The sequence below is a fragment of the Chiloscyllium plagiosum genome, chromosome 34, assembly GCF_004010195.1.
Source record: "Chiloscyllium plagiosum isolate BGI_BamShark_2017 chromosome 34, ASM401019v2, whole genome shotgun sequence".
Classification (NCBI taxonomy): Eukaryota; Metazoa; Chordata; class Chondrichthyes; order Orectolobiformes; family Hemiscylliidae; genus Chiloscyllium; species Chiloscyllium plagiosum.
The window spans coordinates 32,151,332-32,179,080 of NC_057743.1; the positions used below are offsets into that span (position 1 = coordinate 32,151,332).

At 43.7% G+C, this 27,749-nt stretch overlaps 1 protein-coding gene across 3 annotated transcripts in view; it reads left to right on the top strand.

Annotated features, from left to right (window-relative positions):
- Positions 1–27,749, top strand: part of espn (espin) — a 190,758-nt gene that overhangs the window by 27,795 nt on the left and 135,214 nt on the right. For all 3 annotated transcript variants that reach the window (XM_043676085.1, XM_043676084.1, XM_043676086.1), the window contains exons 3-5: positions 17,048–17,234; positions 21,365–21,547; positions 24,672–24,803. In XM_043676085.1, coding sequence (XP_043532020.1) covers positions 17,048–17,234; positions 21,365–21,547; positions 24,672–24,803 — 502 coding nt within the window. The remainder of the gene's footprint in view (positions 1–17,047; positions 17,235–21,364; positions 21,548–24,671; positions 24,804–27,749) is intronic.

Here is a 27,749-nt window from a genome sequence, read left to right on the forward strand (position 1 = left end):
CTAGGCCAGTATCTCACCAGTAGACCAGAGAGGAATGAAGGATAAATGGAAAATATTAGGACAGGGGGAGGAGCTAAAGATGTCCTGACTAGACAATATCTGGTAGTTTCCACAAACTGATTATACCAGCTGATTCAGTGCTTAGCCAATGCACAAGGGAAGGTTCGGGGAATCCTGTAAACCATTGATTCTGTGGGAGTGGGAAAGCTAGATCGTTAGTCAGTGAATCGAGAATTGTGTCAAAGCTCCAGTCACTACCTGCCTGAAAGTGGTTTCAAACCTCTGCTCATGGACTGAGAAGTGGGAATGTTAACAATAAGGGGGGGGGGGGGTTCAGATCAGTATCTTACACCTTGATCAGTAAAGTGTTCACCAAACATTTCTCATTTCAAAGAACAACACCTTTATAAAGAACTTTATCAAAGAATATTTTAAAATTCTTCACATTCAATGAGTCATTGCAGGTAGATATGGCAAGTAATTTTGAGAAGAGCAGGATCCCACATGAAGCACGAGAGCTGAAGAAGTAAGGTCTGAGGAGGAATGGACAGACAATGGGAGAATTGTCCATTCTTCAAGTAGTCCTATGACATGATTTCTGGAAGAATACTCCTCCAATAATGCAGCAACATTCTAGTGATGTACCAGCCTAGGTTATGTACAAAGACCCAGATAAGGTCTGAAAATTCAGCATGTGAGATCAGATTAATTCAGACTTCAATATTTATTTCTTGCCAGCAGATGAGGTATTAAAATATTTTTGCTCGTGTGAAAATGATAACATTAGAGATGATGTTTATACCTCCTCTGAAAGGGGGAAGAGTTTTGAAGATGTTTGATAATATTGTACTATTTAGGGTTGTTCAAGTTGGCTCAGTGATAGACCACAAATCTTTAAATCAGAAAGTTCTGTGTTCAATTCCCACCCCAGGAGAACAGAATGTACTATAAATTGACATCCCAGTGCAGGACTAAGGGAGTGCTGCAATGCCAGGGGTGCCACATGAGGCTTTAGTTGAATTTCACCATAGGCTTGATGAACCTAATGACAGGGTGACAAGTGGGTCCTGAGTCCACACTTTTTCCAATAGCAGAACTGGCTCCATGATTTTGGGCTCATAATTAGTACAAGATAATGATTCTGACAGAATTAATGTTCATGTTCCACTACATGTGGAAGATTAGCTCTACCCAATCCGATAACATCTCTCACTCCTTGGCTGGAGATAGCTGAGCTTTGCAGGAGTACCTGAAGGGAGCAGCTGTATCCTGCACAGCTCCTGACAGTCATCGGCAGTTATGCCTGGCAAGTTAATGGAAGGTGGTAAACTAGATCTGTTGCTGTCAAGCGATAAGCAACTTTGTTATCGAAGAGAAGTAACTCGCCAGCGATCTATTTTCTACCTAAACAGGCCCAGCAAGGACAATTTGTGGTAGTGATTTATCCAAAATAGAATCCCACATGCTGGTGGTGGTGATATCTGAAAAGACAACACAATTGCTTAAAGATGACGGGCAGGTCCCCAGTGTTGCAGGCCCAGTCCAAGGCTGGATTCTCTAAGGCCTCTAAAGGGACAGGATGACATCACATGGCAGACTTTTTAAAAATTCATTCATGACATGTAGGCATCACCAGCTGGATTTACTGCCCATTTCTGGTTGCCCACTACATGTGGAAGATTGTGACAAACTGCCCTCTTGCTGCAAACCTGAAGGACATCTTCTTATAAATAAATTAAAAAATAATGTGAATGTTGAAGAGAATTGGAGGGGAGTAACCCTTCAGAGTAGGGGGTGGGATTGGAGGGAAATCAATGATGTCATGTTCTTGTTGCCTATGTGCCTCATGTTTCCGTTGGGCTTCTAGGTTATCCATTTCCATCGTGTGCCATGCACCCCAGTCGCTTGCCATTGACAAATTTCCTGTAAAATGGCCCTTCATAGGCCCTTGCAGATGGTTCCCAGTGAATGGACAGTATCAGGGTGCCATTCAGCCATGCATTTCACAAGATGGAGGCACCAGCATGATAGGGAGTGTTCGGGCTCCTGAGCCCTTATGCTGTAGGCCGGCTGCATCCTTCTCTCTCTCTTCTTTTCCGTTATTTTCTTTCTCTGCTTTCATTATCTGACATTGTGGAGGAATGTCGGCAGCAGCAGTGGTGGGATTGAGGACTCATGACTTTGGTAGGCTGAAGCCTGGACTCAGGAACTTGGTGGACGGTCGGCTGCGGCAGAGCTTTGTACTCAGAAAGGAGTTGTGGTAGGCCCACAGTGGGGACTCAATGGGTCGCTGAGGTGAGGTCCCGCCGTGATCGGAAGGCGAGTTCCCGGTACAGTCAGGAGGCAAGTTCCCAGGGTGGTCTGAAGGCGAGATCTTGGCTCAGTCTGGAGGCGAGTTCCCGCCACAGTCTTGAGGTAAGATCATGGTGCGATCTGGAGGTGAGATCTTGGTGCAGTCTGGAGGTGAGATCCCAGCACGGTCTGGAGGCAGGTTCCCAGGGCGGTCAGGAGGTAAGTTCCAAGTGTGGTCTGTACATGAGATTCCAGTGCGGTCCAGAGGTGAGATCCCAGTGCTGTCCAGAGGTGAGGTCCCAGTGCGGTCCGGAGGTGAGGTCCCAGTGCGGTCCGGAGGTGAGGTCCCAGTGCGGTCCGGAGGTGAGGTCCCAGTGCGGTCCGGAGGTGAGTTCCCAGTGCTGTCTGGAGGCAAGTTCCCAGTGTGGTCTGTACATGAGATTCCAGTGCGGTCCAGAGGTGAGATCCCAGTGCTGTCCAGAGGTGAGGTCCCAGTGCGGTCCGGAGGTGAGGTCCCAGTGCGGTCCGAAGGTGAGATCCCAGTGCAGTCGGGAGGTGAGGTCCCAGTGCGGTCCGAAGGTGAGGCCCCAGTGCGGTCCGGAGGTGAGGCCCCAGTGCGGTCCGGAGGTGAGGTCCCAGTTGCGTCCAGAGGTGAGGTCCCAGTGCGGTCCGGAGTTGAGGTCCCAGTGCGGTCCGGAGTTGAGGTCCCAGTGCGGTCCGGAGGTGAGGTCCCAGTGCGGTCCGGAGGTGAGGTCCCAGTGCGGTCCGGAGGTGAGGTCCCAGTGCGGTCCGGAGGTGAGATCCCGGTGCGGTCCGGATGTGAGATCCTGGTGCGGTCCGGATGTGAGATCCCGGTGCAGTCCGGAGGTGAGATCCCAGTGCGGTCCGGATGTGAGATCCCGGTGCGGTCCGGAGGTGAGGTCCCAGTGCGGTCCGGAGGTGAGGTCCCAGTGCGGTCCAGAGGTGAGATCCCAGTCCTGTCCAGAGGTGAGGTCCCAGTGCGGTCCGGAGGTGAGGTCCCAGGGCGGTCTGGAGGCAAGTTCCCAGTGTGGTCTGTACATGAGATTCCAGTGCGGTCCAGAGGTGAGATCCCAGTCCTGTCCAGAGGTGAGGTCCCAGTGCGGTCCGGAGGTGAGGTCCCAGTGCGGTCGGGAGGTGAGGTCCCAGTGCGGTCGGGAGGTGTGGTCCCAGTGCAGTCGGGAGGTGAGGTCCCAGTGCGGTCGGGGGGTGAGATCCCAGTGCGGTTGGGAGGTGAGGTCCCAGTTGCTTCTAGAGGTGAGATCCCAGTGCGGTCGGGAGGTGAGATCCCAGTGCGGTCGGGAGGTGAGATCCCAGTGCAGTCCGGAGGTGAGGTCCCAGTGCGGTCGGGAGGTGAGGTCCCAGTGCGGTCGGGAGGTGAGGTCCCAGTGCGGTCGGGAGGTGAGATCCCAGTGCGGTCTGGAGGTGAGATCCCAGTGCGGTCTGGAGGTGAGATCCCAGTGCGGTCGGGAGGTGAGGTCCTAGTGCGGTCGGGAGGTGAGGTCCCAGTGCGGTCGGGAGGTGAGGTCCCAGTGCGGTCGGGAGGTGAGATCCCAGTGTGGTCTGGAGGTGAGATCCCAGTTGCTTCCAGAGGTGAGATCCCAGTGTGGTCTGGAGGTGAGATCCCAGTTGCTTCCAGAGGTGAGATCCCAGTGTGGTCTGGAGGTGAGGTCCCAGTGCGGTCGGGAGGTGAGGTCCCAGTGCGGTCGGGAGGTGAGGTCCCAGTTGCTTCCAGAGGTGAGATCCCAGTGCGGTCCGGAGGTGAGATCCCAGTGCGGTCGGGAGGTGAGATCCCAGTGCGGTCGGGAGGTGAGGTCCCAGTTGCTTCCAGAGGTGAGATCCCAGTGCGGTTGGGAGGTGAGGTCCCAGTGCAGTCCGGAGGTGAGGTCCCAGTGCAGTTGGGAGGTGAGGTCCCAATGCGGTCCGGAGGTGAGATCCCAGTGCAGTCTGGAGACGAAATCCTGGCACAGTCTGGAGGTGAGATCCTGGTGCGGTCTGTACTATACTGAAGTACTGTAATGCTGAAATTTGTATTTCTTCACTTTTCTAATTTCTTAGTAAAATTTTGTACCTAGGTCTTCGTACCTACGATTCTGAACTTCTTATTTCTTTATGTTTCTAATTTATTCTTAACATTCCGTACTTCGGTAACTTTGTACCTAATGTAGTGCCGTAATTAGCGACTTTGTAAACTTTCCACTGCACTCATGTGAGGACATGTGACAATAAACCTAATCCCTAGTTCCATATTTTATCCTCCCCACATCAGGACTTCACCCAGAGAGCGGGAAAAACTGCCCAATAAATTAAGGACTCCTTTGCCTATTTGTGAGCATAAAAGCTTCTGTTACAAAGAGAAAAAGCAGGCCTCCCAGGGGTTTTGGTCACCATCCTACCTTAAACAGTATTCCCACCCCGTCCCCGCAAAATAAAACCAAGTTCTCATTGCTGTTGTTGGATCTCGCTGTCTAGAAATCTTATGGATGCACTGCTTGTCCACATGACAGCGACAGGATTTCAGAGGGTAATTAATTAGACCTGGAGCACTGTGGAGTGCTCTATCATTACAAGTTCTTTCAATGAGCCTTCAGTATTCATCAAGGTTGAATGAATATCCTATAGCTGACAGATGCTAATGCACCAGATCAACGGTTTCTCTATCCAATCTGTTGACACCTCTGCTGCAATTGATAACATTTAAGTAGCAATGATTCTACTGTGTTCAGTCTTATCTGAATTTGTGAAAAGAATTAATTGTCGTTATAAAGAGAACAAAAACACCGTGACTTGTACAACAATAAACTGTTTGAAAGCACCAAATTTGACAAGAACAGAAAAAAGTATATCGCCATTCTACAGTCGCTGTTTAATTCGACAAATGATTTTGGCATTATCTATTCTGGTTGGCACATACACACAATGCGTGCTGTCAGTTTCATAGGACAGGATGGTTTACAGCTCCAGGTAACCTGCACTGGCCTCATAAAACAAAAATAAACAAGTTCCCTTGGAAACTTCTGACTGCGTGCCTGATTTTCACAATCTTCAAAGGATTTGGTTTACTTTGCAGTTCAGAATATCCCTGCATATGTTTTCATGTGGGTTCCCATAGAAAGCATTTTAGAATAATGCAGCTCTGTCAAGACTGCATGGAGTCATGGAGATGTACAGCACAGAAACAGAGCCACAGGTTTAATTTGTCCACGCCGACCAGATACCCTAAATTAATCTAGTCCCCTGTGCTAGCGATTGGCCCATATCCCTATAAACCCTTCCTATTCACATCCGCATCCAGGGGTGGCACGGTGGCTCAGTGGTTAGCTCTGCTTTCTCACAGCACCAGGGTCCCAAGTTTGATTCCAGTCTCGGGCAGACTGAGTGGAGTTTGCACATTCTCCCCGTGTCTGCGTGGGTTTCCTCCGGGTGCTCCGGTTTCCTCCCACAGTCCAAAGATGTGCAGGCCAGGTGAATTGGCCATGCTAAATTGCCCATAGTGTTAGGTGCATTAGTCAGAGGGGAAATGGATCTGGGTGGGTTACTCTTCGGAGGGTCAGTGTGGATTTGTTGGGCCAAAGGGCCTGTTTCCACACTGTAGGAAAGCGAATCTAATCTAATCTAAATATTGTAATTATTCCAGCCTCCACTTTCTCTGGTAGTTCATTCCATACATGCATCACCCTCTGCTTGAAAACATTGCTCCTTAGGTCCCTTTTAAATCTCTCCCACCTGAAATTTATGCCCTCTAAATTTGGATTCCCCTACCCTGGAGAAAAGATCTTGAATATTCACCCGAACCGTGCCATTCATGATTTTATAAGTTTCTACTTCACTGGACTGTCTAAATACATGCTAAACATTTAACACACAGTCACCTTCTCATGTGCATTAATGGATAGAAATTGGATTTTCGAATATAGCAATATTCGAAATTCCTACCCTTCGCACCACTCCAGGCTGTGCCCTCCCGCATTCTCTTTGCAACAATCTAGGCTGCTTCTCATCTGCAAATCTCTCCTCTGAGTTGTACACAGAATTGAATATTTCTGCCAGCATTCATCTTCATAGATTTATAAAAGAAGATCATTGAGAATCTATGGCTAAAAACTCTTGCCTTAATCACTCAGACCTCTGAGTATAGGAGTTGGGAAGACATGCTGAGGTTGTCAGGATGTTGGTGAAGCCTCTACCTGATTACTGTGTCCAGTTCTGGCTGCCCTGTTATTATGAAGTTGAAGAGAGTGGATGCAGGTACCTGTCATGTAACTAACTAGCAGTCTCAGAGTGTACTAGAAAATTGAAAATATGTAACATTTGGTTGTGAAACAAAATACCTGACTTTTGGTTGCTATGTTTTCACAGTAGTTTGAATTTAACCAATCAGTTTAAATTATGACCCACGATACGAAAACCCAACCAAATTTTAATTTTACGGTTTTAACAACATCAAACCCCAATGTTTGGAGTATAACCTCAGCATGTCTTCCTAACTCCTATACTCAGAGGTCTGAGCGATTAAGGCAAGAGATTTTAGCCATAGATTCTCAATGATCTTCTTTTATAAATCTATGAAGATGAATGCTGGCAGAAATATTCAATTTTGAGAGTTAGCCAGAGAACTTGACTAACTGCCATCATCAGAGTATCTGCTAGTAAACCCCTCTCTAACAAAGATACTTTTTTCATATGAAACATCTTTGCAACAAAAGACCAAAGACAACCCAGGGAGATCTACAACCAGATGAAGACAGACACAGATGACAACAGCTGCTGTCTGGTTTTGAAAATTAAGTTGAAGTAATTTTAGTGGGGGCGTTTATTGGATCAGATTAGATTAGATTACTTACAGTGTGGAAACAGGCCCTTCGGCCCAACAAGTCCACACCGACCCGCCGAAGCGCAACCCACCCATACCCCTACATTTACCCCTTTAACCTAACACTACGGGCAATTTAGCATGGCCAATTCACCTGGCCCGCACATCTTTGGACTGTGGGAGGAAACCGGAGCACCCGGAGGAAACCCACGCAGACACGGGGAGAATGTGCAAACTCCACACAGTCAGTCGCCTGAGTCGGGAATTGAACCCGGGTCTACAGGCGCTGTGAGGCAGCAGTGCTAACCACTGGGCCACCGTGCCGCCCAAATCAGTATATTGCTATAGAGTTGGAGGCAGATAACAAGCTGTTAGGAGAAAGGAGACTTCGAGTTTTAAGGAGTTTTGTTTAATGTTCAGTTTTAGAGTTAAAGAATAAATTGATGTTTTTTTTCTTTAAATAGTGGAATTTGGGAGTTCTCTGTCACTCATATGTTAACAGATTATGAGGTGAGGTGAGCTTCTCTGGGTGTTCTGTTTAATTAGCAGAGGGGTTCACTGCCATGTCGTAACAGCAGGATATTATTAAGCTGGTTATTAGAAGGTTCAGAAAAGGTTTACTAGGCTGTTGCCAGAAATGGAGGGCTTAAGTTGTAAGGGGATACTGGATAGGCTGGGACTTTTTTCACTGGAACATAGAAGGTTGAGGGGTGATCTTATAGAGGTTCATAAAATCATGAGGGATATAGATAATGTGAATGGCAGGTATCTTTTCCCTAGGGTGGGGGATTTCAAGGCTAGGGGCATATTTTTAAGGTGAGAAGACATAACCGTTTACACGGAGAGTGGTTCGGATATGGAGTGAACTTCCAGAAGAAGTGGTGGATGTGGATGCACTTACACTGTTTAGAAGACATTTAGATAAATACATGAGTAAGAAATATTTGGAGCGATTTGGGCTATGCGCAGGTAGATGGGATGAGTTTAGTTTGGGATTATAGTCAGCATGGACTGGTTGGGTCTGTTTCCATGCTGTATGATTCTACGACTTGAGAAGTGGAGAAAGTCTGTGAAATAGGAGCAAGAGTAGGCTGTTGGGCCCCTTGAGCCTGCTCCGCCACTTAATAGGTTCATGGCTGATCAAATATATCTCATGTCCACTTTCCTGCCCTTTCCCCCTACCCCGATTCCCTAAGTAATCAAGAATCCATCTATCTCAGCCCTAAATGTACACAATGAACCTGTCCCCACAGCTCTCTCTGGCAAGGAGAGAAGAAACTCTCTTCATCTCTGTCATAAATTGCTGCCCCTTTATTTTCTGAGACTATGCCAAATTCGTACAGGAAAAAGGGCATTTCTGTCATGACCGGAATAGTTTAGCAATCTAACTGAGAGATGACATAAAGACAATAGTTTTGGAAATTCGTAAGTTACACTTGTGCAGTAGAGTATGCGCTTGAGATCTAGCCACTTTGTTGGACCATTGAATCACTATTGTATAAATATGTTTCGTGCTGAAAGTAGTTACTTAAAATAGCATGGTATTTGACATTTTCACAGATAAACAGAAAAATACTATTTCAAGTACCTGTTTTTTCCCCAGTTAGACAGGGTAGCACTCCCATGATAATGATGAGCATATGTACCTTCTTTGAAAGAATAACAACTTTTATATGCAATGTGCAGTGAACCTTCTGAAAATTAGAAACAGAATTGTGGATCAAGTGTTTGAAACCTGGGCACACAGTGTAATCCAGCAAATATAATGAGCACTCCTCTAGGCACTCACCCCGTTTTAGAATTAGTGGGGCAGGCAACACAGTTGGATATTGGGATGGTTACAGTGTGGTACCAAAAACACTGCAGGGAATTGGCATATTTAGTGTGTGTAGCTCTGTTATTGTTAATTAATTGCTTTTAAATAGCTGACCAAGTTCACAGCTTTATAAGTAGAAGCATTCAGTTCAAAAACAAGGGCATTATGCTGAACCTTCGTGAAGCACTGATTGGGCCTCACCTGGAATAATGGTGAATTTTAGGGTCTCTGTTATCATGGCAATGAACCTTAGCAGAGCTGTGACCTCTGTAGGATGTATAGAGACAAGGGTCTAAGCTAAGATAAACTAAGGTAAGATAAACTTTTCATTTAACATTCTGCTAACAAGACTTATGTATAAAATTCTGAAGAAACGTGACACAACTGAAATGTTAACCTAATTTCTCTTCACAGATGTTACCAGACCTGCTGAGCTTTTCCAGCAATTTCTGTTTTTGCTTCTGATTTCTATCATCCGTAGTTCTTTTGGTTTTTATATATAGAATTACCTTTCAGTAGTGTTATGTGATCTCCTGCATCACTACTAGAAGGTTAACCATTTACATATTTGCATATTAATGATTTACTCTGTGGATATTACATTTTAAGAAGGATGTCAGAGCCTCAGAGAAGATACACCAGATACAGAAGTGATTTACAGGATTGGTATTAGGGATGATGAACTTCAGCTATCTGGAAGGGTTGGAGAAGCTGGGCTAGTTTCCCTCAGAGCAGAGAAGAATAGGAAAGATGTAACACATGTACTCAAAATGGTGAAAGATTAGCGAGTTTTGAGAAGATTTGTAGCTTAGGTTGAGGTTCTGGATGTAGGTTTGCTCATTGAGCTGGAAGGTTTATTTCCAGATGTTTCCTCACCCTACTAGATAACATCTTCAGTGGGCCTCAGGCAAAGCACTGTACATGATTCCTGCTTTCTATTTTTATGTTTGGGTTTCTTTGAGTTGGTGATGTCATTTCCTGTGGTGATGTCATTTCTGGTTCTTTTTCTCAGGGGGTGGCAGACCTATCTACCACAGCACTTCACCTGAGGCCCACTGAAGATGTTACCTAGTATGGTGACAAAACATTTGGAAATGAACCTTCCAGCTCAGCGAGCAAACCTATATCCATGGTGAAAGAGTTTGATAGGATAGATCAAGAAATTATTTCCACTGGTAGGCAGATTCCACAGCTAGCCACCAGACAGAGGACACAGATTTAAGATAAATGCTAAAACAGCCAGAGGGACAAACATAAACTAAGTAGAAAGGTACCAGGGAATAGACACTTGGTGTTCCCACCATGGATTATCATTCTGGTCAAACTGGTTACTTTTGAGAGTCTGTCCAAATAATCTATTAGCATTTGAGCTGATAATCAGCTTTTCTCAGAGCAGGTTGTGCGTTCAAGTCATTTCTTAGGGTTGAATCTGGCCTCGTACTTCAGTACAGTATTGATCAAATGCTGCATTACCAGTGGTACTATCTTTTGGCCTATCTTTTTGCTCAGTGCCTTATAAAAGTGAAACAGAGTTCTCCTGGGAGAGTTGGCCAACATTCACTTCTGAACCAATGCCAGTGAAGCAGATTCCCTATTCAGATCTCATTTGTTGCTAGTGGATTCCACTGTGTATAATTTGGTTTTGTGCTTCCTTACTTTACAACAGTGACTGAAATTTGAAATTAATTGATCTTCACTTTGACTTTGAAAGGTGCCAACCAAATACAAGTCTTTTTCTCTTGATGAATTCAACTATCCCAACATTCAATGTCTAGCCAAGGATGGACTGTCATTGATCAGATTGTACTCCAACATGGCATCAGGGGGTAGGGTGACATTCAACTGCTTATGCCAGATGATGTCAATGTGTGAAAGAATTTCCGACCATGGAGAGATTGGAACTTCATGTTTTCAGCCAAACATTTGCAATTGAAAATTCACAACAGACCAGGTTTGGCAACCATATTATAGATACAGTGCTGGCTATTTAGTTTAGAGAACCACTTTTGCCCGATGCTGTAATCTTCAGAGTTACTCTATACTTTAATTTTCCTACTACTGTATCCGTTTGGTCCCCCTCTCCACAGTCCTACAAGGTAATCCCACTCACAAAGAGATTACTGGAGAAGCTCAGCAGGTCTAGCAGCATCTGTGGAGAGAGAATCAGTTAACGTTTTGAGTCTCATATGACTTCTTCAGAACAGATTTGGTCTTCCAAACTTTCACAAACTTTGTAAGACCCCTGTGAAGATAAAATCAGAATCTGTGCATGTGTTAATTTACAACAATTCCCCATGAAGGCATTGGTGTCAGTACAGTTCACAACCTGGTAACTATACAGACACTTCAGTGTCAGTTTTGCTTAGTCTGAGTGTCAAAGCAATTTTACTGCCTGGACTTAGGTTTCCTTCACGATCCCTGCAGGGGCTGAAGATTCAGAAAGGACCAGAGGTACCAGGAAATCCTATCACTCTTGACATAAATACACCCAAGCTTCAGTTCAATTATGTTCGAACAAAGGATTTACAGCCACAACGATAAACATTACTAAAAGAAGACAAAAGCTCAAAATGTTTGTCTGACACTCATCATGACTAGGAAACAAGAAGGAGGCATGATAAAAGAGATATGCATGTATCCATTTTGAGAAGTCAGTACTGCTTGGCTGGGCCATCATTACTATGGAGTTACAGCAGAAACAGTTAACTGTTAGCCTTAGTTCTTACAACCAGGCAGGTAGACTCTGATTGGTCAGGAGTTTGCCTGTCTGGCCTGAGAACTAGGATTGACAGTTAATTGCTGCATCGCTATGATAATGATGGTATAACAAATCATCAATCTCATCTCATTCTGTAAAAACTGGGTGTCTCTTTTATCCCCAAGTCTGTTTCTTTCTTTAAAATAAAAACAACCTCTTCAGACAGTTAGCGGAGATGAGAACGATCCTTTAGGAAGTCAATAAAATTCAACACTATTCAACAAAAAAAGGCAACCAGTTCAGATGTGTTATGACACACTTGTTGAGCAGGTGAGACTTGAACTTAGGTTCTCTGGCTCAGAAGTGGTAACACTATGACTGTACTGAAAGAGCCCCTTATGTCTGTTTCTTATGTCCTAGTCTCTCTGAATGCAAGGTGAAGACCATTGCCTTCTTGTCTCCTTTTTAAATTCAGTATTTTTAAATTCAATATTTAAATTCAGTACTACCAAATGACTATGTAAAACAACGTCGATAGTTACATTTGTTTAAGGTATCTATCATGATAAAGCATCCCAAAGGTGCTGTCAGAAGTGAAAACATGGTTGTTAAGTGGCCTTTTCTAGCATACTGGTAATGTCCCCACCTTTGGACCATAAGGTTTGGGTTCAAATCTCATCTGCCCTTGAAAATGTACCTGAACAGGTTGGTTTTAAAAATAATTTTATTAACTACTTAAACAGGCTGGAACTCTTTCCTCTCGAAAGGAGAACACTGAGAGGTGGTCTGATAAAGGTATTTAAAATTATGAAGTCATTTGATAAACTACTTGTCACGAAAATATTTCTCCTTCTGAGGGAGTCCAGAGGTAGGGAACAAAAATGCGGTGGTCACTAATTAATGCAATAAGGGATTCAGTATAAACTGCTTCACACAATATAAGATAAGAATGTGCAACTGATCCCCATTTGGAATTGTTAAGACAAATAGCACCGGTATATTTAAGGAGAAACTACACAAGCACAACAGGGCGAAGGGACAAGAGGTCTGATTGGTAGGGTTAGATAAAGAAGGCAGGGATGGGGCTCATTAGGTGTGGTAAGATCAGCATTGATATTTGAGTCAATGTCCTGTTTTTCTTAATTTTTACTACATGAAAAAAAATTATACATGGCTGATAATAAAGCAACAATCAGTTACCAAGTTAATCGATTTACAGATAACCCAGCACATTTTATTTTAACAGTGATGGAGATTAAAGCATGTGTAACTTCGGTTGTGACTATAGCTATTTTTGTTCATGCTGTTACTCCTCAGTACTTACAGAATCTGTAGTAACTGGATCTTCTCTGAATCAAGTTGATCCATACTGATCTGTTTAAGTTAGTTATGGATAAACTAAAAACTGTATAGAAGTACTGCAAATAATTCAGCAAACTGAGCAGTATTTCAGTACAGCCACTGACTGATAAATCATTCAGTGCTTGAATACGACTGATGACTCAGTGCATCATTGACAGTCACTATCAACTGACTGACTGTTCAATATTAGAAACTACAAAGTGGGCCTCAGTAGATTACAACTTTAACCACTGGGGCCTGAAAATCAAGCATATTCATGGGTACCAGGATGTTGCTGGGAATGAAGGGTTTGAGTTATAAGGAGGGGCTGGATAAGCTGGGACATTTTTACCGATGCATAGGAGGTTGAAGGGTGACCATATAGAAGTTTATAAAATCATGAGGGGTTATAGACAGCTGAATGGCAGGTGTCTTTTTCCCTTGGGTGGGAGATTTCAAGACTAGCGATGTATTTTTAAAGTGAGAGGAGAATGGTTTGAAAAAGACATGAAGGGCAAATTTTTTACACTGAGAGTATTTCATGTGTGGAATGAATTTCCAAATGAAGTCATGGATGTGAGTACAGTTACAGTGTCTAAAAGACATTTAGATAAGTACATGAATAAGGAAGGTTTGGAGGGATATAGGCCAAGCGCAGGGAGGTGGGACTAACTTAGTTTGGACTTATGGTCAGAATGGACTAGTTGGACTGAAGGTGAGAATGTGGTGCTGGAAAAGCACAGCAGGTCAGGCAGCATCTGAGGAGCAGGGGAGTTGACGTTTCGGGCAAAGGTCTTCCATCAGGATGATCATTCCTGATGAAGGACTCTTGCCCAAAACGTCGATTCTCCTGCTCCTTGGATGCTGTCTGACTTGCTGTGCTTTTTCAGCACCACCATTCTCTCCACTGATCTCCAGCATCTGCAGTCCTCACTTTCTCCTGGTTGGACTGAAGGGTCTGTTTCCGTGCTGTATGACTCTACCAGCAAATTCTGAAGTTAGTGAGAATGTAAATCGCAGAGGATGAGCTGTGATTCGTCACCCTTTGGGCTATTGGCCGAGCAGGCTTCTACTGTCTACTGGCTGACCAATTAGTGTCCATCTACAACTAGTTGCAACACTATCCAGTTGTTATTGTGTTCAGACTAACCAATGATTGCACGCTATTGCTTAACCAATTTGTGACAGCCACAGTGAGACAATTAAGCTGCCATTCATTTATATTAACAATGTGATTAATGAAACCATTTTACTGATTGACAAATTTATGCCTATTAAGTATTTAGATATTTTCCTGATCAATCTGTTCAGAGATACCTCTGGACTTGAACCCAGGCCTAGTTTAACTTGGAGGTAGTAACACTAGCCCTGCAGCACAGGAGTTCAAGTCAAATCCATGAGGTTTGGTGATGTTATTGATTTATCACTATATTGTTTGTGATGTTCAATCAGTGCTGTTGGTGCCAATGTATTTCAGTTTACGGATAGTTACCTGCACAGGAGTGGGAAAACATCATGGGTTTCTCAGACCTCATTCGTGAAAGTTGAGATTTCTTCACTGGTGTTTTGCTTTACTGGGGCCAATGCAGGGGTTGATGCTCTTGCACAATAAGACACAGTTTCAGAGAACAACAGATTTCCCTCACTCTCTTGAATTATTGAACTGTTTGTGCTCATTATGAGAAAGCATGATAACTAATGCTCTTCCTGTTAAAACTTTCAGCAGATTGTTTTTCAATGAATGGTAGTGTTTGCAGCTTCAATATTAAATAACCCAGTAAATTGGGGGAGTGAGTTTTTTCACCTATGAATCTTATAAGCGCGGGTAATGGATAAATAGTGAGACTGTGTTAACCTTACAAATATATTTCTGCTCACCATCCAGGGGCCTAAACCGTCTTTCCAGGTGAAGCAGCCTTTCACCTGTACCTTCTCCAATCTGGTCTATTGCATTCGCTGCACCCGATGTGGCCTACTTTATGTTGGAGAAACCAATTGCAGACTGGGTGACCACTTTGCGGAACATCTTCAGTCCATATGTGAGCAGGGCCCCAACCCACCTACAGCCGGTCATTTAACCACAGCATCCTGCTTGTATGCCCACTTGTCTGTTCTTGACCTGCTACAATACTCCAGCGAACCTCCAGTGAGACTCTGTCCTTTCAAGTCTGGCAGTTGGACACACAATTGTTCTGCCATTCTCACATTCCAATCACTTAATCTGAACTATGAACATCCTTCCTCCCCCAGCACTCCATCCCCACTGACTATTACATAGATGTTGCCCCCCCCACCCCTTCCTGAAGAAGGGCTTATGCCCGAAACGTCGATTCTCCTGCTCCTTGAATGCTGCCTGGCCTGCTGTGTTTTTCCAGCACCACATGTTTCAACCCCCCCACCCCAAAACTTCACATCAGTTCTGATGAAGAATCATCTAGACTGAAACCGTTAGCTTGCTGTCTTTCCATGGATGCTACATGATTAGATTAGATTACTTACAGTGTGGAAACAGGCCCTTCGGCTCAATAAGTCCACACCGACCCTTCGAAGAGCAACCCACCCAGACCCATTCACCTACATTTACCCCTACACCTAACTCTACGGGCAATTTAGCATGGCCAATTCACTTAACCTGCACATTTTTGGACTGTGGGAGGAAACCGGAGCACCCGGAGGAAACCCACACAGACACGGGGAGAATATGCAAACTCCACACAGTCAGTCATCTGAGGCGGGAATTGAACCCAGGTCTCTGGCGCTGTGAGGCAGCAGTGCTAACCACTGTGCCACCATGCCGCCCTTTTTTTTTAAAACCCACGCAGATACAGGGAGAATGTGCAAACTTCACACAGACTGTCGCCCGAGCCTGGAATCGATCCTGGGACCCTTGTACTGTGAGGCAGCAGTGCCAACCACTGAGCCACCGTGATCTGCTGTGATTTCCAACATTTTTTGTTTTCAGGTCTAGCATGAACACTAGGCAGTTTTCATTTCACTGACACTGCAGGTTCATATTGCAAAAGTGAAGTTAGGGTTCACCCTGACTCCAGAGCAAGAGACAAAAACAGAATTTGCTGGAAAAGCTCAGCAGGTTTGGCTGCATCTGTGGAGAGAAATCAGAGTTAACATTTCAAGTCCAGAGACCCTTCTTCATAAGGGTCTTCAGAAGACTCTTTGTTTCTGATTTCCAGCATCTGCAGTTTTTTTGATTTGGTCCAAAGTGTGAGGTATTTAGTGGGGATTCATATGTAATTTGGGCTGGAGCTGGGCTGCGTATGGCAGAAAGCAGTCTTTGTTGACGTGAAAGCAATGTGCATTCAGCGTGTGTGATTGCAGCAGAGAGGTTACAGAATGGCTTTTCTGATCTGGTTCTTATAGAATCACACGGCATGGAAACAGACCTTTCAGTCCAACCAGCCCATGCTGACCATAAGACAGACAATATTTCCACAGCATAAAATCAATACATTTCCAGTTAATTTCAGTTCCAAAGACGAATTATATTGGGCTCAATGTTAACTCCTTTTTCTGTCCTGCCAGAGCTGTTGGGTTTCTTCAGCACTTTCTGTTTATATTTCAGGTCGCTATCTTCTGCAGTGACTTGCTTATATTTAAACTGATGAGGGGAAAGGGAATAGAAGGTTACAATGGTACATTTAAAGAAGAAATTGGTAGGTGACTGAAAGAGAATATCCTTGGCATTGGCCATTAGGCTGAATGGTCTGTTATTGTGCTGTTTACACTGCATAATCCTAATGCAATTGGGAATTACCTCAGCTATTCTTCCTTCATTACTGGCTCAAGAATCGCAGAGTTTGAAACAACCCTTGGGCAGAATGTATTGGGTGGAAGTAGCTATTGTGATGAATTTAATCACAGTTTTTAATTAGATAAAGACTTCAAGATTTTAATCCACAAATTAGAGGGAAGGAGAAAGGTAATGGGTTTAGAATGCAAATACGACCTGTACCACTCAATGTAATGGGCTGAGTATCCTCCTTCTATGTCTCCGTTTCAATGATGAGGACGAAGGAATTTCATAAGTGACATATTGTGTTTCTCCTTTCAGTGTTGTAAATACACAAATGAAAAATGGTGCCACACCGCTCTATTTGGCCAGTCAGGAAGGACACCTGGAGGCTGTTCAATACCTTGTGAAAGAATGTGGAGCAGATCCACATCTCCGAGCCAATGATGGGATGACTGCACTCCACTCAGCAGCACAGATGGGACATAATACTGTCATTGTCTGGCTGGTAAGTTACATTCTTGGGACACCAGGCTAGGCTGATCCACACAGGGCAAAGCAATGACTTAAGCTAGAACTGGCCAGTTTTTGTCCTACCTTCAATTTAGGTGGTCCATGTTGTACATTCTCACAAACAAAATTATTCAGATGAATTTTCAAAGTGTAGCATGTTACCCAATTGTTTCTACTAACTACTGGATAGTTCCCTGAACATAAAATACATTCCTTAGCCTTTTCTGGTCTGGAAAGTGGATTGGAACCTGGAATGTTGAAATTAGGAGCAACTTGAAGGTTTTCAAGGGAAGAGAGGTAAGTGGAAAGTCTTAAAGGAGGGAATTCCAGAGTGTATATTTCTGGCAGCTATGCCATTCATGGTAGGATGAAGTAGGAAGTTAGAACATGGACAAAAGGACAAGCTTGAGAAGTGTTGGCAGAAGGTCATAGATGTCATAACCTGATAACCTATTATGTTGCCTTGGAAAGATTTAGAAGTGTGGACAACAATTTTAAATTTAATGTGTTGAGTGATAGCCAACAAGGTTGCTGGGAATTTTCCATGTGAATATCCAATTTTGGATCAACTCTCTCACTTTTGTTTTGATGCAACCTCCAACCACGCAGTGCATTGCTATATACAACCCCTATCAGCATTGGCAAGCAGAATATTAGAAGATACCATTCTGAGGGACAAAACACGAATCAGAATGGCCTCTTCTCTTCCATGAGTTGATGTTCCTCTCTTGAAATGCTTACTATATTGGGCAGTGGTTGAGAAGTTCTTTTTCAGGATCATTGCGTTTTCCAAGTAGAGGGGAATATAGGTTGAGGAAGACTGTAGAGTCAAATAGATGCTGCAAATTGGCAATGAGAGTACAGTGACCAATAAATTAACCCCCAGTGGACCTCCCAAGAACTGCAACTTACAAGAGTGAAAGTGTAATTACTTCCACTCACATGGTTCACTCAATAATATCTGATTGAATTGAACTTTGGAAGAGCAGCCCAGGGTATGATATAACATAGAACAATACAGCACAGTACAGGCACTTTGGCCCTAAATGTTGTGCCAACCTTTTATTCTATTCTAAGATCAGACTAACCTACGTACTCTTCATTGTACCATCTTCCATGTGCCTATTCAAGAGTCGCTTAAATGTCCCTAATGTATCTGACTCTACTACCACTGCTGGCAATGCATTCCACCTACCCAGCATTCTCTGTGTAAATACCCTACCTCCAATCACCTTAAAATTATGCCCCCTTGTGGTAGCCATTGCCACTCTGTGAAAAAGTCTATGGCCATCTGCTCTATCTATGCCTCTCATCATTTCTTACACCTCTATCAATTCACCTCTCATCCTTCTTCGCTCCAATGAGAAAAGCCCTAGTTCCCTCAACCTTTCCCCATGAGACATGCCCTCCAGCCCAGGAAGCACCCCCTCTAAAGCTTCCACATCCTTCTTATAATGAGGCAACCAGAACTGAAAACAATATTCCATGTGTAGTCTAACCAGGGCTTGGGAGAGCTGCAGCATAACCTCACAGCTCTTAAACTCAATCCCCCTGCTTAATGAAAGCCAATACATCATAGGTCTTGACAAGCCTATCAACTTGGGTGGCAACTTTGGGGGAATCTATGGACATGGACCCCAAGATCGCTCTGTTCCTCCACACTGCCAAGAATCCTGCCTTTAACCCTGTATTCTGCATTCAAATTTGACCTTCCAAAGTGAATTACTTCACATTTTTCCAGGTTGAATTCCATCTACTACTTATCAGCCCAGTTCTGTATCCTGTCAGTGGCACGTTGCAACCTACAACAACCCTCCACACTATCCACCACTCCACCAACCTTAGTGTCATTGGCAAACTTACTAAGCCACCCTTCCACTTCCTCATCCAAGTCATTTATAAAAATCACAAAGAGCAGAGGTCCCAGAACAAATCTCTCCGGAACACCATTGGTCACCAAGCTCCAGGCTGAATACTTTTCATCTACCACCACTCTCTGTCTTATATGGGCCAGCCAATTCTGTATCCAGTTAGCCAGATTTCTCTGTATCCCATGCCTCCTTACATTCTGTATGAGCCTACCATGGGGAATCTTATCAGACACCTTGCTAATATCCATATACACCTCATTCACTGCTCTACCTTCATCAATGTGTTTTGTCACATCCTCAAAGAATTCAATAAGATTTCTGAGGCATGACCTGTCCCTCACAAAGCCATGCTGACTATCTCTAATCAAGCTATGGTTTTCAAAGTAATCATAAACCCTGTCTCTCAGAATCCTTTCCAGTACATTACCCACACAGGCGTGAGACTGACTGGTCTGTAATTCCCAGGATTTTCCCTATTCCCTTTCTTGAACGAGGGAATAACATTTGCCACCCTCCAATCATCTGGCACTACTCCATTCGACAGAGAGGATGCAAAGATCAATGCAAAGGTGCAGCAATCTTTTCCCTTGCTTCCTGTAGTAGCCTTGGGTATATCCTGTCTGGCCCAGGGGAATTGTCCATCCTCATGATTTTCAAAAGTTTCAGCACATCCTCCTTTTTAACATCAACCTGTTTGAGCGTATCAGCTTATGCACACAAACGTCAAGGTACCTCTCAATAGTGAATACTGAAGCAAAGTATTCATTAAGGGTCTCTCCAATCTCGTCTGACTCCAGGCACAAGTTCCCTCCACTATCCCTGATCAGCCCCACTCTCGCTCTGACCATCCTCTTGTTCCTCACATGAGTGTAGAATGCCTTAGGGTTTTCCTTAATCCTACCTACTAAACCTTTTTCATTCCCCCTTCAAGCTCTCCTAAGTCTATTCTTCAGTTTCTTTCTGTTTACCTTGTAACCCTCTAGAGCCCTGTCTGATCCTTGCCTCCTCAACCTTAAGTAAGCTTCCTTCTTCCTCTTGACTAGATAGATGTTCCACATCCCTTGTCATCCAAAGTTCTTCCAACCTGCATCTCTTCCTTCCCTCAGTGGGACAAATCTGTCCAGCACTATCAGCAAGTCCTCCCTAAACAACTCCACACTTCTGTCATGAATTTCCCTGAGAACATCTGTTCCCAATTTAGGTGCTCCCAGTTTCTGCCTAATAGCATTATAATTCCCCGACCCCCAGTTAAATACTTTCCCAAACTGTCTGCTCCTATCCCTCTCCATGAATATAGTAAAGGTCATGGAGTTGTGATCACGACCACCAAAATGCTCTCCCACTGAGAGGTCTGACACCTAGCATGGTTTGTTGCCAAGCACCAAATCCAATATGGCCTCCCCTCTAGCTGGCGTATCTTCATATTGAGTCAGGATCCCTTCTGGACACACATGACAAAAACTGCTCCATCCAAACTATTTGAGGATGAGGACGTTCCAATCACTATTAGGGAAATGAAAGCCACCCACAATAACAACCCTTTTATTTCTGCAGCTTTCCAAAATCTACCTCCCAATCTGCTCCTCTATGTCTCTGTTCCTATTGGGGGGTCTGTAGAAAACTCCCAATAAAGTGACTGCTCCTTTCCTGTTTTTGACTTTTATACATACTGACTCTGTAGACAAATCCTCCTCAGCTACCTCCCTTTCTGCAGCTGTGATACTATCCCTGATAAGCAATGCCACTTCTCCACCTCTTTTACCTTTGATGGGATGAGAAGACATTAATTTGTAGCCACAACTGGCCTGGCTTTGGTCAGTGCATAACTTTGTTAATATCAATGAGGAAGGTATCAAATGAAGCCCAAAAAGTTCAATGCTGAGAGGATCATCACCACATGCTCTTGTCCTCTAGACCCAGGTGCTGTTTGTGGGCATTGATCAAGGATCTGTTGGCCTTACTGCTTGGTTGGGCTTTTGTATGGGAAACAGAGAAGTAAAGGAAATGATGCCTATAAAATCATTTAGGAAAAGGAAACTTAAGGGAACATTTGCATTTCTTGGATTATGCTATGATTACTGAAGGATGAGGCCAAAACTCCAGTGATCCAAGATGAAGACGTTTTCTTTAACAACAGATTAATGAACAGACATAAAAGTGTTGTAATTTTAATATGCTTCTCCATGTGAGACAGAGCAACTGTTTCCCTTTGGATTATTTAACCAGTTTATGTTTCCTCCCACTTTGTGTGCAGGTGAGCTTTTCAAACATTAGTCTATCAGACCAGGATGACGAAGGGGCCACAGCTTTGCACTTTGCTGCCAGCCGAGGACATGCCAAGGTTCTCAGTTGGCTATTGTTACACGGAGGTGAAATCATCACAGACAACTGGGGTGGCACCCCATTACACGATGCTGCAGAGAACGGGGAACTAGAGGCAAGTTTCGTAGCAACTGCATTGATTTGAAGTGTGGAAGCACGGCTTGTTGCGTCTCAGTTAAGAATCAGAGAGTATTTTCCATGACCTTCCGAGAAATTGTTCTGTAGCCCCTCTAAGGCCTACGGTTGTGACTATCAGCTCACCCCCAGCATAAACCTGACAATGTACAGGGTCTTTGTGCATCTTGGAACCACTTTGTCCATTCACTTGGGGAGCAACGACACACCATTAATGCTCACAGTATAAAACACAAAATTGGAACTTAAGTGCCCAGCTGGTACTGGCATTTCCTGACACAGAGGAAGTTAATCAGTGAAATAAAGAGTTGTTCTTTCTTTTAATAACACTGATGGCACAGCATTTTGTACTCCCCTAGGTTTCCCTTCTTTTTAAAGCTCACATGCTCTGGTTTAGATCAGGTGAGCTCTGCACATTTGTGTACTGCTCCTTCTCACCTGACCTGCCATTTACTTCCTGCTGCTATCCTGACAGTGACTGTCATCGTGTCCCACAGCAACAGGTGCCTAGAGCATAATTGGACAGGTTCACACTACATAATATTCCCGCTGGAGTAACATTTTGGGACTGACTGTTTTCTGGGAACAGATGTCAGAGAACGCATTATGAAGCAATCAGAGCATGCTGCATCCCTGTAGCAGACTGTGAAATTACACTTGGTATTGAAGATGGAAATGAACACTGCTTTAACTTCTGTGAAAGACATGGCTCTGCATTACATTGTAGTACAAGCATCTCTGCAGTGTGTGACCCAAAGCACCATGTGACTCATTTGAATCACATGACGCATAAGACACTTCAGTGAGTCACATGATTGGAATGAAGTCAGCCAGGTGGACCTCATAGAATATGAATTGGCTGGTCCAATCAGGGAGCCTTGGCTGACAGGTATAAACAGGAGTGTCAGAGGTTCTGTTCACCCTGAGAACTGGATCAGTGTCAATGACTCACCCCAGTGTAAATAAAGGGTGACTTGGTGATAGGATGCCAGCCCTTTTCAAATATTTCAATAGCAGCATCTCACTGCTGTCTGTCTTGTGATTCAGTGCCCTTGTGTTTGATTTGATGCTGCTCTAGCACAATTTGTGAGGCAAATGTGACCCGAGTATGAATCACAGTCCAGTTTAGTAAGAGGCTGCATGGTGGCTTCGTGGTGAGCACTGCTGCTTCACAGTATTAGGGACCCAGATTTGATTCCAGCCTCAGCTGACTGTCTGTGTGGAGTTTGCACATTCTACCTGTGACTGCGTGGGTTTCCTGCAGGTGCTCTGGTTTCCTCCCATAGTCCAAAGATGCGCAGTTTAGGTGGATTGGCCATGCTAAATTGTCTGTAGGGTCCAGGGATGTGAAGGCTAGGTGGATTAGCCATAGGAAATGCAGGGTTACAGGGATCGGGTGGGTCTGGGTAGGATGCTCTTTGGAAAGTTGTTGCGGATTCGATGGGCGAAATGGCCTGCTTCCAAGCAGGAGGGATTCTATGATTTCAACTAGACATGATGTCCAGGCTCCTACTTTCCTTTAAGTGTAACTACTTTAAGCATGCTGAACATTCTGTGTGTAAATTTGGAGAGCAGAGCAAACAATAGGGACCTGCAGAGGAGAGAGAGAGAGAGAGAGATAGGATTCTCTAGCCCTCCCACTACTGAATTAATGTAGCATCATTAAAGCCATGAAAGATGTTTCACAGGAACACCAATAGACCACTAATGAGCCACAAATAGAGACAGAGGGACAGAAAACAGCAAGTTTATTAAAAGAGGTAGGTTTGAAGGAGCATCTTCAATGAAGAGAGAGAAGTAGAGAAGTTATTGAAGACAGCTTTAGATCTTCAGGTCCAGGCAGCTGAAGGGATGGTCACCAGTAGTCAGACAAACTGAGTCAGCAATGCACAGGAGGTGATTAGCTTTGCAAGCCCCAAAGGGCACTGCTGGGTAAAATTCCACTGTGGACAGTGGATAGTGGACAGTGGATTCTCTTCCCTGTTCTCCCTGCCTGATGCTATTTGATTGGTTGGATTTTTTTTTGACAAGTAAGTCATATAATGCTCAGAAGATATTGTCAGTCTCAAATACAGTGCCATCCATTCCCTCTTAATGACCCAGCCATGGTTATATTTGTTTTAGTGCTGTACCCCTCTAAACCCTTCCTATTTATATACCCATCCAGATGCCTTTTAAATGTTGTTGTTGTTGTACCAGCTTCCACCACTTCCTTTGGTAGCTCGTTCCATATACACACACCTCTGTGTGTGTGTGAAACAGTTGCCCATTAAGGTCTGTTTTATAGCTTTCCCCTTTCACCTCAAACCTGCATCTTCTCGGTTTGGACTCCTCTAGCCTGGACAAAAGACCTTGACTATTCACCTATTCCATGCCCCTCATGATTTTATAAACCCCTATAACAATGTCCACCGCTCTGCCTTCATCAGATTTCTTTATTACTGTCCACAGATTCATGTCATTTGGAAACCTTCTAAGCAAAACTCAGTGCTCACCGCAATTTCTTTAGGAGTAGGGCTGATGTTGATTAATTAATCTGCCTGCATTTGATCGACAATCTTTGAGAATCCCCATGAGGGAGTTATTCATTCCTTAATCTTTTACTTCACAAATAATGAACTGAAAACACACACACACATTGTTTTATATGATATATGAAAAATAAGAGATACAGGTCAAGATGATGGTGAGTGTGGATTCTGCATTTTTAAAGGCTTATTACAAAAGGATACACAGATGCTAAAAAGGAAAGGGAAATTGTTTCTGGTGGAGAGAGGTTAGTTTAATAATATGAGAAACAGCACATATCGGATGATAAATTTGAAGATGTATAAAACAGAATAAGATAAAATTATGTTCTAACTCAGATACTATAAATAAATATACAAATAGTGCATCACAGTATTTGCCATCACTTTGTTATTTTCTATTATGATTGCAATGGCTGCATTCGACGTTTAAAATGTAGACTGAAATTGTACTTGTTATCTTCTGTTGCTGATCTATTGGTGAATTATCAAACAATGTGTTGTAACCAAAGTGGTGACGTCTATTATATTTTTCCACAGTGCCAGATTCTTACTATTTCTCTTATTTTACCACAGTGTTGTCAAATCTTAGTGGTTAATGGTGTTGATCTGACTGTCCGTGATCGTGATGGCTACACATCCGCAGATCTAGCTGAGTACAATGGACACAGTCAATGTGCCAAGTACCTCAAGACTGTTGAAAACATGGTAAGACAAATAGAGCAGAGAACTGTTCACAGGCATTTATTTACAAGTGAGATTTTTTGATCAGTATCACCATAAGAGTCATTTCCAGTTTAGAGGACAAATCTATTGTTCCTGCTTTGTTTTTTCTTTTTCTCCAAATAGAACCAATGTGTATTTAGGGACAAGTTCCACAGACACAGATGGCTGTTCAATATCTGACTCTGATGTCCATCCAAGAAGTTTAAAAATATTCATTTAACTTCAAGCAATCAGGATTAAACCTTTACCTGTCTTGAGTATTCACACTGTGGAAAAAAAAGTGTTTCAAGTATGCATTATCATTTGGCATTTAAGACAGAGTTCTGTGAAGGTGCATGGTCAGAAAGTCTTTTGAAACAGTGACCTAACTACACTATTTCATCAAGACATGTGCCTTCATTGCGTAGCGGGTGACTGTGGAGTTAATTGATGAGTTATTTATTTTGCTGAGTTTTATAAACAGACCAGAGGCCTATAGCTTTTAACTTCAGTTCAGAAGAATCAGGAGTTCAGTTCAGAAGGGTGAATAGTTTTCTCCTTGCAGGAGAATCACATTTTTTCAGTTCAGTGGCAAGCAATACACTAGCCAGGTGGCTGGTGAAGCTTCCCGGCCGGGAGAGCTTGAATAATTTTATTTCAATTCAGTCAGGAGATACGAGATTCACTGGCAGGACCAGCGATAATTGTCCATCACTAATTTCTCTTGAGAAGGTGGTGGTGACGGTCTTCAGATTGTTAGAAGCAAAAAGGTTTGGCCATCAGAATTATGAAAGGTTCATGCTAGCAGTTGGAATTATAAACCTGTCTCAACAGTTCAAGAGAAAGAAATTGAGGAGATAGTTAAGTGAAGGTTAGGGAGTTGTGACAGAGTGATATTTCTGTGGAATAGTGTTGGGACACAGGGAAACGTGATACAAGGTGGAGCATTTTAGAGGTCTGAAATTTTTCCATTCCAAGGGTAGTGACCAAGTGCAATTCTCTACTGCAGAAAGATGTGGAAGCCTAGTCACTGAACATATTCAAGGAAAAGGTAGATACATTTCAGATGCTTAAAGGTATCAAAGCATATGGGGAGAAAGTGAGGATATGGCATTGAGGTAGAGGGTCAGCTGCAGTAATATTGAATGATGAAGCAGGGACTTAAAGAGCCAAATGGCCTACTCAGCTCTTTGTTTTTATGTTTTTAAGAGTCTGAAAGAGGGAATTATCACAAGTCTGAACGTAGGGCCTTAATACTGTCTTGTAAGGCAGACAGTCAGGATGAGATGATGAAGAGAGCTCTTTGCTTTGTGGTGCTGAATTGCAGCCTTGTCCACTCAAGCACTGACTGGAAATGCCTCCTCCAGCAATGCATATTGCTTCAATAGTCACACGCACTCAAATCCATAATATGTGCAGCTAATGGTCAAGCCTCCCTCCAGATGTAGTAATACTCTGGAAGTTTTTGCTGGATTGGAACACAGAAACAGGAGTGGGTGATTTGCCCATATCTCTCCATACCTGTGGATGGAAAAAATCTTTCAATCTCAGTTTTAAAATCGATTCTTGATCCCACATCAATTGCTTTTGCTGGAAAGCACTTCAAATCTCTGCTACTCTCGGTGTGAAGAACACTTACCCCAGTACTCTCCTGAAAGGTCTGGCTCTGTTTTATTTTATCTTCACCGCATTGTCCACAACTTTACGATCTGTGAACATAGTCTCTCCGAATCGACCTCGTCTGTTCCATTTGATATCCTGAAAAATTTGGGTCTTAAAGTATGACTTCCTTACAGGTTCATGGTCAAGGAGATTCATCCTGCGTTCATTCACTTCCACTGCCATTTATAACATAGTTTGACCAGGATCTCTCAGCGGAATTGGTATTTGTGCCTGATAGATGCAGTTGCATCATGACCATAAATTTAGGCTGTCATGCCAGAATGTTACAACTTAATTCATCCCCTTTGGTCAACATCTCGAAGACAGGAAGCAGGAAAGAAATAACTGCTTTGGATTCCACTCATTATTCTCTGGTAAATCCTGGGGAAATGTATCCTAACAAAGGAAGAATTCATCTAGGCTATGATTACCTTTATGGTTGATCAGCCGTTTCTACTATAGGGATTCTCTCCCTTAAAATGAAGACAGTGCTTGCTCCTGGCAAGAATCTACAAGTGGAATACTTTAACATGAGGAGGCATTGCACTAAAGTTACCACATCGTTCTCACAGAGCAGGGGTCTCTCTGCTCACCAGACATATCTCAGGAGGACAGAATGAGTATGGGCAGGTGGGACTAGCTTAGTTTGAGATCATGGTCGGCATGAACTGGTTGGACCAAAGGGTCTGTTTCTGTGCTGTATGACTCTGTGGTCTTCAAATCCTGAAGTAGATCTTGAACCTGGACCTTCTGGCCCAGACAGAGGGTTGCTACCATCAGGGCACTGCCACTTCCCCCTTCAAGAACCAATCCACTGTTCTGCCCTCCTCACTGCACTCCTGGTGAAGATCAGAACTCGATTTGGAGAGGAAGCTTCCAGTCTCCGACTGCAGTTCCTGGGTTGCTAATTGCACTCAGGCATTATAAACCCCTGCTGTTATCATCAAGGATGAGGAATGAAGTTTGTCACTTGCAGACAGGATGGTGAAAAGGGCATTTAGCATGCTTGCCTTCATTGCTGAGTCCTTTGAGTGTAGGAGTTGGGACGTTATGTTGAGGTTGTACAAGATGTTAGTGAGGCCTTTTCTGGAGCACTGTGTTCAGTTCTGGTCTCCATGTTATTGGAAGGATATTATTAAACTGGAGAGGGGTCAGAAGAGATTTACCAGGATTTTGCTGGGAATGGAAAGTTTTAGTTATAAAGAAAGACTGGATAGACTGGGATATTTTTCATTGCAGTGTAAGAGATTGTGGGTGCCTTGATAGAAGTTTATAAAATAATGAGAG